This window comes from Micropterus salmoides, unplaced genomic scaffold, assembly GCF_014851395.1.
Source record: "Micropterus salmoides isolate LMB-PRFRI ecotype aquatic unplaced genomic scaffold, ASM1485139v1 Ms_hic_scaffold_1, whole genome shotgun sequence".
NCBI classification, from domain to species: Eukaryota; Metazoa; Chordata; class Actinopteri; order Centrarchiformes; family Centrarchidae; genus Micropterus; species Micropterus salmoides.
In genome coordinates this window covers 43,298,564-43,314,961 of record NW_024040040.1, presented here as the reverse complement: position 1 = coordinate 43,314,961, position 16,398 = coordinate 43,298,564, and the positions used below count along the sequence as shown (strand labels likewise).

General features: G+C 41.6%; 1 protein-coding gene across 1 annotated transcript; it reads left to right on the top strand.

Annotated features, from left to right (window-relative positions):
• The first annotated feature begins 7,665 nt into the window (after positions 1-7,665).
• shha (sonic hedgehog signaling molecule a) lies at positions 7,666-16,024 on the top strand. The gene is made up of 3 exons (XM_038729576.1): positions 7,666-8,221; positions 11,994-12,255; positions 14,282-16,024. Exons 1-3 carry the CDS (start codon positions 7,922-7,924, stop codon positions 14,959-14,961), a joined length of 1,242 nt encoding a protein of 413 aa, XP_038585504.1. The 5' UTR covers positions 7,666-7,921; the 3' UTR covers positions 14,962-16,024.
• The last annotated feature ends 374 nt before the right edge of the window (positions 16,025-16,398 follow it).

The following is a 16,398-nucleotide window of genomic DNA, read 5'->3' as shown; positions in this document are numbered from 1 at the left end:
ATAAAAATTTTAATTTGAAAAAATGAAAAAATATTGAATAATGAAGAATATTAAGTTAACAGGATGCCGAATTTGTCTGCACATGTGAAAAAAAGCTGAATTAAGCCTTTTGTGGCGCTGGAGGGAGCTGCGTGAAATCTGATAAATTGCCTCAAGTGATGTCACTTGAGTAAATGCCGGTTGGTGCTGAAGACCACAAGTCTGAAAATAAAAAAAATCTGGGGATCTTAAGTTAAGGAAGAAGTGAGTTTACCAGACCTCTGTAGCCCTCTCCTCATCTCTGCTCGCATTTCTGAGACTAGCTGCTCGGGGCCAGAGGTGGGTAGTAAAAAGTTACATTTACTCCATTACCTGTACTCAGGTAACTTTTTTGAGTAAATTGTACTTGTCAGAGTAGTTTTAATGCATCATACTTTTACTCTTACTAGAGTAGTTTTTAAGAGAAAAATAATTTACTTTTACTTGCTACTTTGCTACTTATTTATTTATTTACCGCAGTCAAGCATCCACATGACTCTGTTAGAGCAGAATAATGGCTAAAGCTACAGTATGGTAGTATGGCTTTCAAATAGCGCAAGCAGTGTACGAGCAGTGTGCATTTCACTAGTAATGCTCACTGGTGTAGCCTTATGAAGACAGACCAAATTATGCACACACAAAAAAGACAAACTACTATTATTTCATGTGGATGTGACTGATATAAGATGATCTTCCTCAGATAAACGTGAAGAAGTGAACACACCTGTATTTAATAGGGGAATAAATTATGAAACATCACAGCATTATCTCCTAATGTGATTTGTTTGCCAAATCATAATTTAATATTGGGGATAACAAGAAAATAATTTACATTTTTAAACAATCTTTACTTATTGGAGTACTCACAGACTATAATGTTAATGCAATAATCAAACTTGATGGACACAGACTGGGAATATTGTCCTGGTGCGTATGTGGCAGGTTATCTATCTAATCAGGAGATGATATCTGGTCATTTCCTTACAAATAAGTGCATGTTCGCTTCTTTACCTTTACCTGAGGAAGACCATCTTATAAAATTCTATTAACATCCACATCAAATTAAAAAAATGACCCATTGTTTTGTATTTTCTATTTCTTAAGTTAATCACTAAGTTACTCGCTACTCAGTTAACTTTTTAGTACTCACTTACTCAAGTAGTTACTCAAGTAGTTATTTTTAGGACCACTTTTACTACTTGAGTAATTGGTTTTGCAAAGTAACAGTACTTTTACTTGAGTACAGTTTTTGGTTACCCACTTCTGCTCTGGGCTAGATTAGCCACTGCTAGCTTAACACAGCTGAATCCCCAACCGAAATGTCGGTGGTCGAGTTGCATTGTGAGTAATGTGGTGCCAGGTTTTGACAAGGAAGGAGAGAATGTGTGGAATATAAAAGACAATATTTCTGAATATACTGCATCAAATTTTAACTTTTTAAAATATATATCCATTGTGCATCCAACAACTCCACCATTTCAATAGTGTTAAATAACTTTGACATATTATGGGAACAGTGTTTTTGAAGTGGTTTGTTCAGAATAAGTTGTTTTACCTGGTATTTATCAGCCAAACCAGGTGCATTGACAATAAACCATCAGATTTGTGTAGCTTGATGTGTTTAATCTCCACATTTCAATAAATCAACCGATACATGCCAGAGGAAAATATCTGATTGATTGGGTTTCTCATCTCTATCATGCCACAGAGGGCACTGACAATCATGCAGTCCGCAGTTTTCAACACAAAATGAATTGCACAGTATTCAACACAAACTTATTCGCCGCTTTCACTTTGAAACGCCATCAAATATCCAGCTGACAAAGATCTGTGTCCATCTGAAGTCACAACTCATCATTAGATATGAGTCAGTGTCACTTTTGTTCAGCTTCCACTTTGATCAGTGGCATCAATTTCCTGGATTAGTAAAGTTTGAATGAATGCACAGAGTGGGAAGGGTAAGTTGCTCTGGAAATGATCACTATCAACTTTGATTTAACACAAACTGTGACACCACCAAGCGTGCCAGCACTTCCTCTTCTTGATAAATGGGGATATCTGCAGCAAATCAATATGAAAGTGGTTTAAGTTAAGGGGAAAATGAAAAGTCAGAGCACAGGAAATGACGTTTATTGATACAAAATAAAGTTATCCATACTGGAAGATGGGAAATATGCAAGTACTGTGTGTCACTTTCCTGACAAACACAACGTTTGCAGACATGATTAAGGCAGATGAGAAAGAGCTGATTGAGGAGAAGGAATGCCTGAGCAGCACGTATAGCATATCATAATTGACTATGAGCCACATGGGTGGTTACTGTGGTTAGCATGGGTAGTGTAGTAGCCTGCTAACGGGGTGTGATTAAGTTTTCCTGCTGTTTGTTGTGTTCCTACACTCATTTCAGTCAGAAGGGAATTATAACCTCCATTTTTGTAGCCTGGGGTGAAATGGCACACACTGAAAAAACTCAGGGCTCATTAGAGAGATAGAATCAATGTTCTTACTTTAATGAAAACGAATGCTGAAGAGATCATGTTGGAGCATATTGCGAAGTAAATTTGCATAGCTGATCCGCGCACAACTTCATGTCTTTGAGTCACTGGTGGTGTTTTGATTGAAACTGTTTCCTGTCACTTTATTGATCAACACATTGTTCTGAGTGGTACTTAAGGACAGACACACACAAATATTACAAAGGCGCTCATATTCAGACTTTTTCTACTTACTAATTCTACTAGTACGGTGAGAACATTAATCTGCTGTCAGATTTTCTAAAAATGTGTGTCAACATCTAGAAACAAAATGTTGGAGTTCAGATTGCTGCTCTATAGTGTCACTAAAATTAATAAAGATAATTAAATAATCTCACACTAGGCAAATATTTTTCCAGTTTGATTTAAAGGGGCACACAACAGAAGGCTTGTGTTGATGAAAGAAGCAGGCATTTATCAGGCTGTGAGTGTATAAGAAAAGATGCTATATAATTGCACTATGGGAAGTGCAGGATCCATTATTTTTGGAGCATGACTCATACTAAATGCCAAGATATCAATTTTGACCATTCTGTCTCTTGGCAGTCCTCCAACTATTCTCCCAAGAGAATAAAATATTAGGGCTCAAATAAGAGACAAATCTACTTGTTAAGATGTACATTATTTGTCATTTCTCCTTAGATATTGTTAAATTGTAATGAACAAATTAAGTGTCAAGAAAAGGAAAGTTTCATATTTAAGGTAAAGATATGAGAGTGGCATCAATCTTGTCATCTAACGTGAAAGCAAATTAGTCTATTTCCCAAAATGTCTAAATATTTCTTGAAGATGTAGATTATTTACAATGTATCAGAAACTTGTACAGTTATGAATAGAAGTGATATGAAATCAGTCACAAGAATATGAAACTAACAAGTTAACGAGTTATGGTAGAAGAAGGTGGAATAATCTTCCATTTTTAAATTTAAGACAATTCTGGAGCTCAACAGACAAAACCGCTTGTTAGGATGTAAATCATTTACAGTGCATCCTAAGAAATGTTCAGTTCAGTTATGTCTGAAAGTAAACAGCCACATTTACATGGCAATGAGCTTGTGCCCTTCCCTTCTCTATCATTGTTGCCACAGATTGTAATGGTGTTGCACGGCGGCCAGCACTGACTCACCTGGTGGAGTATCGCTCGCACACACGCCCCCCGCTCACCACTCACTCACCTCCTTCCCCTCCCTCTGAGTTCACCCTGCACTGCAGTTCAAAGTGGTTTTGCCTGTCTAGCCTTGGCGTTTAATGTTTAAGTATTGGGAGCGGCTAGAGTGCAAATAAAATGCCTTGACAGACTCCGGGGCACGCCGAGGGCTGTGATTCCAGATACTGTATTGTGAAATGCTCTATTGTGCTTGACAGAGTATAGCCTCAGGGCACCTGAATGTGTTCTGCCGAATTCTGACTCTTTGCTTCTTCGTAATGCTTGATGCGTGCGGCTTAGATAAACCATTTAGAAGAAGATTATTCAAACTTTTATTATGCTTACAAAAGAGTACACATGTTCACGGGATAGACGGCAACGTGTCCGTGCTATAAAGCGTTTGTCAGAAGTTCAGAACAGGACAAAGGTTTGAATGCCGACCCCACCTGCAAGAGAAAACCACAATGAGTTGTGGTATTGCCGGCTTTTCTGTTGGGCAGGAAGAAAGGAAACCCGATTTGCAGCAAAGCAAAACAACACAGAAAGCCTGACACTACTTATATGTTTGTGCGTGATTATTCTGTAGTTCTAATCCGTCTAACAATGTTACAAAACATTCAGACAGGAGGAGGCTTTAAAAGCAGTAATTGGGGGGACTTAGACTGGTAAAACTCAGCTCAACCACTTCTAGTTGCATCTCGCTCGTGCTTGATCGAGACTGTGGCACAAGAAATCAAACATGGGTGTGTATTTAGTCTGATTTGAAGCATATCTCTTAATTCCCTTGAATGTTGAGCTGAAGAGGAAGTAGGAGAGTAATAGAGCAGACATCTCAGACTGGATAGAGTGTTGTGTGAGGGGATGTGGGGTCTGTGCGTTTTTTTGGGGGGGGGTACAGGTTTTGATGTGACACAGAAAGAGCCAAAACTGTTGACTCATTTTCACGCCTCACTCTGGATTAGCCATCACATGCAATCGGCTTCTTAATGTGAATTGCGTAATGCCCTCAATCCCTGCTGAATTGTTTCATAAAATCAGCCTCTGTTTTGCTGTGTCACCTTTATGCAAAACCCAGGCCAATGTAAATAAATGTAAATTTAACAGAACCTCAACATAGCACTAGACATATGGAATTTAGGAAGCTGTTTATTTAGTAAAGGCTTTCGTTTATGCTTTGCTTGTGATGTTCCGATGGCTTTTACAACAGAGAGGTTTCCCAAAAACGTGGGTAATGTTGTTGTATGGTGAGAAATATTCACTTTGTTTGTTCTAACGTAAATTGCAGGATTATGTGCTCCTTTGTGGTTTAGCTGTTGGGGTTATAAAATCCTTTCAAACCCAATTTGGCAAACTGAAAATGTCTATTTTGAAGCTAAAACCTAAATTGTCCATAGGTGTGTGACAATAAAAACTTGGTGTGTTAACACTATGATTGTCTGGTGGCCTGTCCAGAGTGTTTACATCCCAGCGTGCGTTCACCCTGAACAGGATTAAGGCCAGAACAGGAATTAGCAGGTTTTGCAAATATTTTTGTGTTTGTCTTACGATGTTTTTATAGCATTAACACAAGTTCTCAATGAAAAGTTCATATACTAAATTGACCTCAGGTACTTTGATTAATTGTCTAAACTATATGCTGTGATCACCTTTGGTTGCAAACTCCACCCATCTGGCACTGGAGGCCAAAATCAAACAATGAAGTGTAATGTTTGCAAATACTATTTGCCCCAGGTCTGGCTGTTTTCCTCTGTGGAAGAAACTCAAGTTCAAATGCAGTCATCAGCACACATTGCTCTTTAGATGAATTATTCATTGCATCACATTTCGTCACTTGGTTCATTTATAAAGAACCCCTTAAAGTCTGTACTAAAATAATAATAATAACAATTACAACAACAACAAACTCGCATCCTTTTATGGATGTGAGGATGGAGGCCTCAATGGACTCTCACTGCCCCTCACCTCCCCCCATCTCTGTGGTTTTGAGGCATTTGTGTGGCATGCCAGGTTTTATTCCAGAGCTGTGACACTTGAACCAAGACTCTGACCCGGGGCCAAACAGTGCCTCCAGTGGCCCTATGGGCACCGCAACTGCTGTCAGCTCAGTGTTTGAGTAGTGACTCTGAAACAGCACCAAAGATAACTGCTAAAATGTGTCTAGTAAAGACATCTTGAGACATTTAGCAAAAACAGGGGGAATTCAGTGATATGTAGACTGAAAGCCATCACTGGAAGCAGAATATCTTGGTCTGGGTTACACAGCAGTGTGCCAAGTGCACAAACCATCTTTTGGCCAAGGCTTGATATTCATAGTCTCAGTGAGCGGCAGGTAGTCTCACCTGCCCTGGTTGCGGTGCCACAAGCCTGGCACAGATTGAACCAGACTGGAGGTCAGCCAGTGTGAGGTTTAATGAGACTGAAGCCACACCAAAGGCTGGGAAATCTGTCCTCACTTCAGAGCACCTGTGCCACACTGTCAGTGTGATGAGAGCTAAAGTTGCGCCACAACAGCCCTTCTTCCTGTAATTATTCTAACAGTTGGTTTGTTATCACACAAATAATTTGCCTTCCTGAAACATTTGAGATACCTGTTTTTGTCTGGATGGATGGGTCTTTTATGTGTGATGGTGCCATGCAGTTTTTAATCAACAACACTAACATATTGCTTAATTGGCTCTAATCACATTAATAAATATGTGTGTTGGGCTAAAAACACACAGGAAGGTTGGAGATTGACATCCAAGGAACTGAAAAAAAAATAAAAATCAAAACACAAGTGGAGAATTAATTACAGAAGTGCTGGGTGTTACTGTTTGCTATGAGTGCAAGAAGCCCTCCTCTTCCCTCTCCTTTAAAGGGGAAAGAGAAAGTTGCACTCCTAATGCAGGTAAATACAGTGCTTAGGAAGGTATAATCTGTCGATGAAGTGGACTTTGGAAGCCAGACAGTGTGTAGGGCAGCCTATGGGTGATCCTTGGCCCATATCAGATGAAGGCAGAACATTTTAGGTGCTAAATAGGCTGGTTCCAATAAGAGCTGGCATTGGATGAGTCGGACAGGCCTGTATCTAAAACCTCATGTTGTACTGTAAGTCTGTCTCGTTCAGAAGTCAACTTTGTGGCGTGAGTCAGATTTGTGACAATATGTACTGTAATTTGATGAATATCGGACTAGATATAAAAATTAATCGGATTAAATAACAATTTAAAGAACCAAACCCGTGTTTTGATGCGTAAAAAGAGAGGTGTTACAAGGGCGCACTGCGCGGTTATTAGGTGGTTTATCATCATTATTATTAAATTTGACTAAAGTTGAATAAACTTTGACCATTGTCAAACCAAAAGTAAATTGAGTTATGTTTGCTTAAGGTTTCTTTAGACTTTTATAAACCTAAATGGTACGAACCGTCTCCAAACTCATTTTTGTGCGTCTATTCACGTTGGCATGCAGCTGTTCTACAAGGGAAACGAGGTTCGAAGTCATTTCTTATTTAAATCCACCAATCTAATCATCTGTACAATAAGTAAACTCTTAATTATGCTTATGCGTGTATTTGGTGGAAACAGGGTCACAGCAAACACCATCCAGCACAAGCGTGCACAGTGCGCGTCCACGAGCTGTTTTATTCTCCTGGGAAATGCATTCTCTGGGGAAAGTTATCCCATTACCGCACATACACTGAACTCACTTCACCTAACTACGCTGCCACTGATTTGAGCCAAAGTGCTCCCCTCTGTCCTGCCTTCCCTGTGAAATCTGGAAAATGGGAGGGGAAAAAAGACGGTTTATAATTGATGTTTTCCCATGGAACAGCCCCTCCTCCCCGCAACACAGACTAACCCTCAGGTGAAAGAAATCTTTTAAGATTTTTTTTGGGATATATCAGGACATCAGGAGGGTTTGTCCACACGAGCCAATCAAATCCCTCCCCTGCAATAGATCGTTGCTATAATACAAAGCAGTAAAAGCAGTCGCCTCACACAAGCGGCTGCAGCTCGACTAGAGATCCCGTGGCTTTTAATTCCCTCAGTACTTTTTTTTAAAACCCTCCTTCGATGTGCCCCGTTATTAGCATTTGTCTGAGCCGTTCATTTTCGCACCTGCCACACTAGAGACCAGGCGAAGGCAAAGTAGAGGAGGAGACAAGGACATTGCGAGAGCCGGGAGAGGCAGACGGTAGAGATAGCAGCGGCGACTCGTTTGAGATCTTAAAAGGACAAAAATGCTGCTCTGGACCAGAATCGTATTGGTCGGTCTCATCTGCTTGTCCTTGGTGTCCTCTGGGATGGGATGCGGACCGGGCAGGGGCTACGGCAGGAGAAGACACCCGAAGAAGCTGACACCTCTTGCGTACAAGCAGTTCATCCCCAACGTGGCCGAGAAGACCCTCGGGGCAAGCGGCAGATACGAAGGCAAGATCACGAGAAACTCCGAGCGATTTAAAGAACTGACTCCCAATTATAACACAGACATCATATTCAAGGATGAGGAGAACACCGGTGCCGACAGGCTAATGACTCAGGTAAGGAGACAGAATAACCTTTCCCCCTTACTGCCAGTCTCCTAACGCACCATCAATGCGCACTGCAACAACCTCCTTGTCAGACTGATTGCGCACCTTAAGTGAAGTCTGTTTTACCCGCTGCTGAACTCTTCACACTGAGTCTTTTAACTTCACTGTAAAAGCAGATGCGCTTTATGCATCAGCATGGGAGTTTTCAAAGGCTGCAGGCTTGATGCGAATGTAGAAGTGATGTGCAGGCGGACAGTCAGGACACTCGGCCTTCATGATTGTGACAGTGTATTTAAAATATTAATGTGCCCCTCTCCTCATATCTATATTTATATCTTTGTGAGACTCTATATGTTGTTTCGCAGGCGCACATTCGTGTTACTTTACGTCACGTGAACACATTCAGTATATGGTTGCCTATTTAAGCTTTAAAATTGCAGCTTGTTTTAAGCGCATTTTCTTTATTCCGGCCATTAATACAGAGAGCTGGCGATGCGCACCGCTTCAAATAGCCGGGCTTATTCAGGCATGGCGTGGTTCATTCAGACATTTTCTCGCACAGGCTGCTGCAATTTAGCCTTTCGCATGGTGTGCATCAGTGCATGAAAACGGTGACATTTCTCTAAGAGTGTTCTGAACACTATCAGGACTTCATAAATGGGTGGGACTCGGTCAATTATAGGAGCAAAGGCGCACAATGGTGGTGGTGCCTTACTTGCACGGATGATGACATATTTTTTTAAATACCTCATCCTCATGTAGGCAGTTAATTATCAAACCTCACAGCTCGGTCTGTACAGATAAGCAGGGGCTCACAATACATCACAGATGCAGCCTTGATTTCTATCCAGGCTGCAGAATGCCGCGTCTCTTCAGCATGACTTTTAGCACTCAGATGCTGGTGAATTATTAAAAGCGCTTGGGTGATATTGGCTCAGTAATAATAAAATGCCGGTGCTAATGGTGGTGGTGATGAAGCCATGCGCGCGCTGGAGTCCCTGAACCCGTGCCTCGCACCATACATGAGCACGAGCTCCGATGAAATATTCACTGTGCGTGCGGTCTTGGCGTCCCTTTCAAGCCCTCCCCACATAGCCTCTGTGATACACCTATAGGTTCTCATACCCCACAGATCATGAAATTGCAGGCGCGTGGGGAAGTAATGACCGAACTGGTGTTCAGGGACCCCCTCACGGATCCTTGAGGATGCGCCAGTGTCGCCAGCAAAAAGGGGGGCTAGTTTGATTTTACATTTCATTCATTTCTGAGAATGTTGAGTAACACACGTCTGCAAGGCTTTCCACCTGATGTATGAACCGTTGTGTTTACAGGTTTGTATAAAATCACACAAACGAAGAGGGAGTCCTTCGATAAAATGTGATCTGTGGCTGAAGTTTGTCTGTTTCCAGGGCTTACAAAACACGTCTGGGAACTTCACTGTGGTTTTACAGATTTATAAAGAGGGTCAGTAGTTGATGCTTCTGGTTCATCACTTGCTCTCCACTCAGCATCCTAGTGTTTACAGAAAACACAACAACAGGCTCAAAGTGTGACATGTACATGAAAGAGCTTTTCAGGCACCCCTCACTGGGCCTGAAACACAATTTGAACTTATGACCTTTGGTCAGCGGGAGGCCATAGTAAGTTAAAACAGGTGATATTGTCCCAATCGTACATGTCATTGCAAAGCCATCAAATTAGGGTTGTACATGCAAAAAAAGGTGATTGTAGTTGTTCTGTAGGCTACCCTGCCAGTGGCATAAGCATTATCACATGAGGATTTACGCTGTGCCAACGGTCTTTGTGCTTTTCCACGGCTTTACGCACGAACCTAGTAGGTTTTTACGCACGAATAATACTTAAGACTATAACGACTGATAGCTCGCTTTAACAAGCATCTACTCCCTTAAATATTAAGACACAACTCACTCATCAGGAACGTTGCCAACAAAGGCGGTTTTACAGACATATGTAGAGGGTGTTTCCTGAAGTGAGGGGGAGCTGAGATGAACAGGAATATCACTCTCATGCGTAAAATATTATCTGTCTCTGTACACGTCGAAATTGTATCTTGTGGAGCCGTGAGATTGCCCAAAATCCTCAATTCCACGTGTTTCCAATCAAGTTTGTTTCAAGGATTGTCCAGATACAACTTGTAAAGCAAGATAAGGTGTTGAGTAGTTTTGTGACTGAAAATTCCAGACCTTACTAGATGAACTGGCTTTTAAACGCAGATTTTTTTTTTGTTTTTTTGTTTGCAGCGTAGCACTGTTAGGAGCCTACAGTCTCTGCCCACAGTGCAAACGCGTCGGAAAAGAGATGAGCTGGCGGCTTGTTTGCACTGACAGGTAGCTGATAAGTGTTTCCTCTAACCAAATCATTTGTGAAAGATTAAGAGGGAGGCTGTTGAACAACTTTACCCGAGCACAAAGCGCCGGTCTAGGGCGCCCTGCTGTGCTTCACGGTGACTGAGCAGAATTTGGTTTGATTTGCGGCACACGACCTAATGAATTAATAAATAGGTTAAGCTTTACGGCTCTTGACTCCGACAGACCCACTCAGAATGTGGAAGGTTTTTTTTTTTGGGGGGGGGGGGGGGATTTTTGTCCAACACATTCTACAAGTGTGATATCCTCATGAAACACCCACTGAAATATGTGGAGCTCCTTTTTTCCATTTTGGTGGACTGTGTGAACATTCTTGCTGCAGGACACACATGCTGTCCATAAAAGGACAGTGGGTCGCACACATATACGCTTCTCTGTGCGCCCACACCACCCCTGGATATTTCACAAGTCTGTCAGTCAGCAGCCGAAACACCTCGACTTAAGGAGGCATGTCACGTCTCCAAGACTTTGCAGGAGGGGAATAATGAAAGTTTCCCTCCGCGTTTGGACTGAAAAGACTCTTTGTGATGTTTTATTTGACATATTGCTTGAGTGTCGAGAATAGTTGTCTTGGAGAAGGCCAAGCATCTTCATTGAGAGCGCGGAAAGGTTGGGGTTGCGACGATTTATTTATAGGACAAACTCCAGATTTTTTTTAAGGCAGCAGCTGCTCTTGAAGATCATCTTCATATCATCTGCATATCAATTATTGATTTAAAGAAAACAGACAAGTTGCAACCAACAAAGGACTCGCTCATTCCATGGCTTAATACAAACTCATGCATGTATGAATGTTGTGTTCGATGCAACACTTTTTAATAGAAAGGGATGCTGCTCGCACCTTTCCAAGACCAAACACCCATATGTTATAGGCCAGTGAAGCGAATGCGGTGCCTTATCAATATTTCATCAGCAGCTTTCTTATCCGAGATGTGCCCTCTGACGCTGCTGCTGCTGCTCACACTGACAAATGTAGCTCAGCCCGCAGTGTTTCACCTCAGCTGGGAGGAATCAGGGGCGTCAGATGGGGATGGAGAAGTGTGGGCGAGGCCTCAGTGAGTCCAAATTAGATTTTTTTTGTTATCGTTTTCACCATAATGGACAGCAGATATCAGGCAAACATTCCTGATATGTACTGGGAAGAGCTGTTTCTAGGGGGAAACTTCCATGTGTGGCGCATGCGGTCTAATGCTTTACTTGTCTGACCAAAAGATGTTATATTTTTGTCAATTATAGGCACCTGCTACTCTTTGCAATAGAAATGGTGTCAATATAAGAAAGGCTTTGGTGGCAAATTCTGTTCTAGATTCATACTTTTCCGCATTTTACACGCCTGGACATCTGCCAGCCATGACACAACAGGTGACTAATTGGTCCATTTCTCCTTCCCGCAGAGATGTAAAGACAAGTTGAACTCTCTGGCCATCTCGGTGATGAATCAGTGGCCCGGGGTGAAGCTGCGGGTCACCGAGGGCTGGGACGAAGACGGACACCACTTCGAAGAGTCGCTCCACTACGAGGGCAGAGCCGTGGACATCACCACCTCAGACAGAGACAAGAGCAAATACGGAACTCTGTCCAGGCTGGCGGTGGAAGCCGGATTCGACTGGGTCTATTATGAATCCAAAGCCCACATCCACTGCTCTGTGAAAGCAGGTATGGCTGCAAGATTGAGAGAAAACCCACCACATACATAGAGAAAATCTGTCATGCACACTGTGACGGCTGGCTGTGGGAGAAAATAACCAGATATATCCACCATTTCCCGTCAGATGCGATTGTAATCATCTAAACGAGCAGGTGCAGCTCTGGGAAGGTGCAGCTCTGGGAAGCTGCAGTCCTGCTTTATCTAGTAGAAAAGTTCCATGCACGATTAGAGTTCCCTCAGCAGTCTGCAAGGGGAAAGTACATTACACTAGATGTAATGAAGGTATCAGAGTCAAACAAGATGAGGCCAAAGAAAATGCATAGCCTGCAGGAAACTAAGCGTAACAGTAGAAATGCAATAAGACTTGATCCGTTTAAATTTGCAAAAATATAAATGCCATGCTTTTCATTGAAGCCAAAACTATTATTCAGTTATAGAATAATCGCGAGAACGTGTAGGCCTACTCAGTGTTTATCTGATGAGGTTATCTATTTGATTCTATCCATTAGTCTCGACGAGATGTTTCAATGAGGAAATACGTTTATATGAATGATGTATGGGGCACATGCCAGCTTGTGGCGGTATATGAGCGTTTCCCATACAGCTTATTTCTTGATCTTACATCGCCCCATGCTGTCTCCTGGTGGGAACCACGACCATAATCTAACAAGGCTCTTCGGTGTGACTTATAAAACTCAGATCATTCTGTTTCATGGGATTTTGCGCATCAGTGGAAGCCAAAATAAAATGGTGTGATGATAGGTTTAGGGAATTAGGTGATATTTGGGATTTGTTCATAAAATGGAAAAACGAAAAAAAAAATTGCTTGTCAAAGCATTTTCCCCCCGGATTTTTTAAAACACAGCTTTAAGATGCAGTTTTTAATTTGATTTCATTTAGGCTATTTTTCTTTTTGTTAATAAAACCTTACAGGCTTTCAACTAAACTAAAGGACACCTTTAGGAAACATTTCTTCAAGCTGATTGATGAACCGTGGCACTTTTTCTCAGCCCAGACTTTATTGATAAATCCCTTACTTCTCATTCAACACACACGTTTTGAGATCACAGTATGGGCCAGGCCGACGTGTCATTAGGGGTCATGCGACTTTACCAAAAGGATTTGGCTTTACAATGTTGAATTGCTTGGGGTAAATCTGGTTTTCAGTTGTCACCTTATTTCATGCTTGGGAATCTTAAAAGAAGATTAAAAGCCCCAAATTCTTAGTAGGAAACCCCCTTTTCTGTGTGCAGGACAGTGTGATCCTAGAAACTGGTATGTGAAGAGCTCCACCAAGGCCAAAATTATTGTCATCAAGACTGACAACAAAGCAGGGAGAGGTGGAAGAAAGAGGGGACATTGATGTTGCACAACAGAAAGCATTTAAGAGTCCGGGCCCTCATTTAAATTCAAATCTACAACTCGAGAGGCTTGGAAAAGTGGCTCCACTGGGTAAATAGTAGTTGTGAGTCGCCTATTTGTGTGAATTGTCACATAGAGGTTTCTGCACCTGAGTAAATATGGGAAGAGTAGCTGGGAAAGGCGTAAGTGTTCTTTACCGAGAGTAGCTCGATCCACAAGCTGATTTAGAATAACAATGCCTGCTCTTTATTGGGTTTTTTAATTAAGAATAGATGAGCCAAGGCTTTGAGTTTTCTCGTCTCAGACTAACGTGGCCCTGGCCAATACGCATTTGGCATGGAGGAGCAGACAGGCATCATCATGCAAAATGCATATGGCCCACCATGATGTCTGTAGGCAGGAAAAATACAAACACGAGTTAAAAAGGATGGTTCTTGAATGGGCTTTTGGACGTGGAGGTGGTCCTGAACTGCTCAAAGCACCTGTGATTTATTATTTTATAAGCCCTTAAAGTTTTTAAAGGCTTTAAATACCGCTGCTTTGGCGCTTTAATTTAAAATGACTGTGCATCGCCACAAAGGGCTCTACTGTGGAAGTCTTAAGATGAAACTGATGATGTAAAAACCGTAGGCCTACATTATATTTTAACAAGTTAATCTTTTATTTTAACAGAAAACTCAGTGGCAGCAAAGTCAGGCGGCTGCTTCCCAGGCTCCTCCACGGTCACCCTGCAGGATGGTACCAACAAGGCGGTCAAAGACCTCCAATCCGGCGACAGGGTCCTGGCAGCAGATGACGACGGAAACCCGATTTACACCGAGTTCATCATGTTCATAGACCGAGACTCGACGACCAGGAGGATCTTTTACGTGATCGAAACCGACTCAGGCCAGAAGATCACCCTCACCGCCGCGCACCTCCTCTTCGTCGGCCACAACACCACGGAAGACGAGCGGATGTCGGCGGTCTTCGCCAGCCAAGTCCAATCTGGACAAAAGGTGTTCGTGTTTGACGCCGAGCGAAGTCAACTCGAGCCTGTGACCGTAAAACGGATTTACACGCAAGAGCACGAGGGCTCCTTTGCGCCGGTGACCGTGCAGGGGACCGTCGTGGTGGACCAGGTCCTTGCGTCCTGTTACGCAGTGATAGAAGACCACGACCTTGCGCACTGGGCCCTGGCACCTGTCAGGCTCGCCCACTGGGTGTCCTCGTTGCTTTTCAGTTCCCAGCCTCAAGTCAGTGCACAGAACGACGGAGTGCACTGGTACTCCAAGATCCTATATCAATTAGGAACTTGGCTTTTGGACAGCCACTCGATCCATCCACTTGGGATGTCAGTATACCCAAGTTGAAACCTCGACTACAGGAGCGGAATGAGACTTTAATGTAGGACACACGAACTAGATTAAAAAATAAAATAATAATAATTAAAAAAACGAGCGAACGAACAAACAAGACAAAGGCCCCAGCGGAGTTGGGATATTTATTTCACTGACTTTTCCATGTGTCCCCTTTCAAAGAATGAATGGAGCCTTAAAAAGTTTCTCTTTGAATAATTTATTCTCATGTGAACTCGCTGCTGTCACACAAATGGATTCTGACACGGTGTGAGCAGCAAATTGTGCATAATCTATTTTTGTATAGCTCAAATGCAAAAAAAAAAGGAAAAAAATAAAGAAAAAACGAAGAAAAAATTGAAAAAGAATAAATATGGCAAAGAGAAAGAAGACCATGTAGAAAGGAGCTAACTTTGACAGGTTGTAATGTTCATATGTGCATATATGTGCAACTGACTGTTATATTTTGGGGAGAACAAACTTCGCGGGGTTCCATAAATTATATTTTTATACACAGAATTGTAAATTAGATTTTGACTGATCGCTACCGAATCACATTTCGTTATTTGAAATAGTGTAAGATATGAGAATATATTTTAATTTAAATACAGTAGTTGGGAAAGTATTGGAAAAATCTTGTACTGCTTGGTTTATTAAGAATTTTATTATTTTGGAAACTGTTCGTTTAAGTTGTCGGAGAGGGACAGATATTCTGCCTCATGTCTGCATTCTCTGCTTTTTATTTTGTTGTGTTTCTATTTTTCTGTTTTCTTCTGAGAAAAATATTAAATGCAGATTCTGACAATTCAGTGACAGTTAAAAGTAGTACTGAAACAGTTTCGTTAAATAAATTAATAAGTAACTCCTGTAAATGTACTAAAAATGTATTTTTTTTTTCATATTTTGTAATAGGGAAATAGTTTTATAGAAATGACCTGCGGCAGATGCAAAGTTTGGATAGTCTATATAGCCAGACCATACCAGTTAACTTTCATAACAGGGCGATGCGTCAAAAATGTCTAGAGTTTATTATTTATATGTTTATTACAAAATGAGATAAAGAAAATCTTCAAACTTGCAGTTGTTACATGTCTTTGTCTGAATGAGCTTCACAGGAAACACAAAGAGGAACACTTGAACGACATGATGTGGCCAAATTAAGGTCTTAAAAACAGCATACCAAGGCTTGAATTTATATTTCCCTTCTGGTCTAATTATCTTTAATAAGGCACACTGCCTTCAATTTTGGGTGACCGTTCTAATTATACATATATAACAATTGTTTTACATGGTAATTTAATGAGCTTAGCCCACTGGGAAGAGCTAGCAAACAGTTCCGCCCTGTTTGCTAGCTCTTACAAAATGGAGAAAATATTGCGCTTTGAACTCTCTTTTGCATGCTTGCGAAATGTTGAGAGTCCATGTCAAATTTAACGAGGTTTGCCCTCCGCA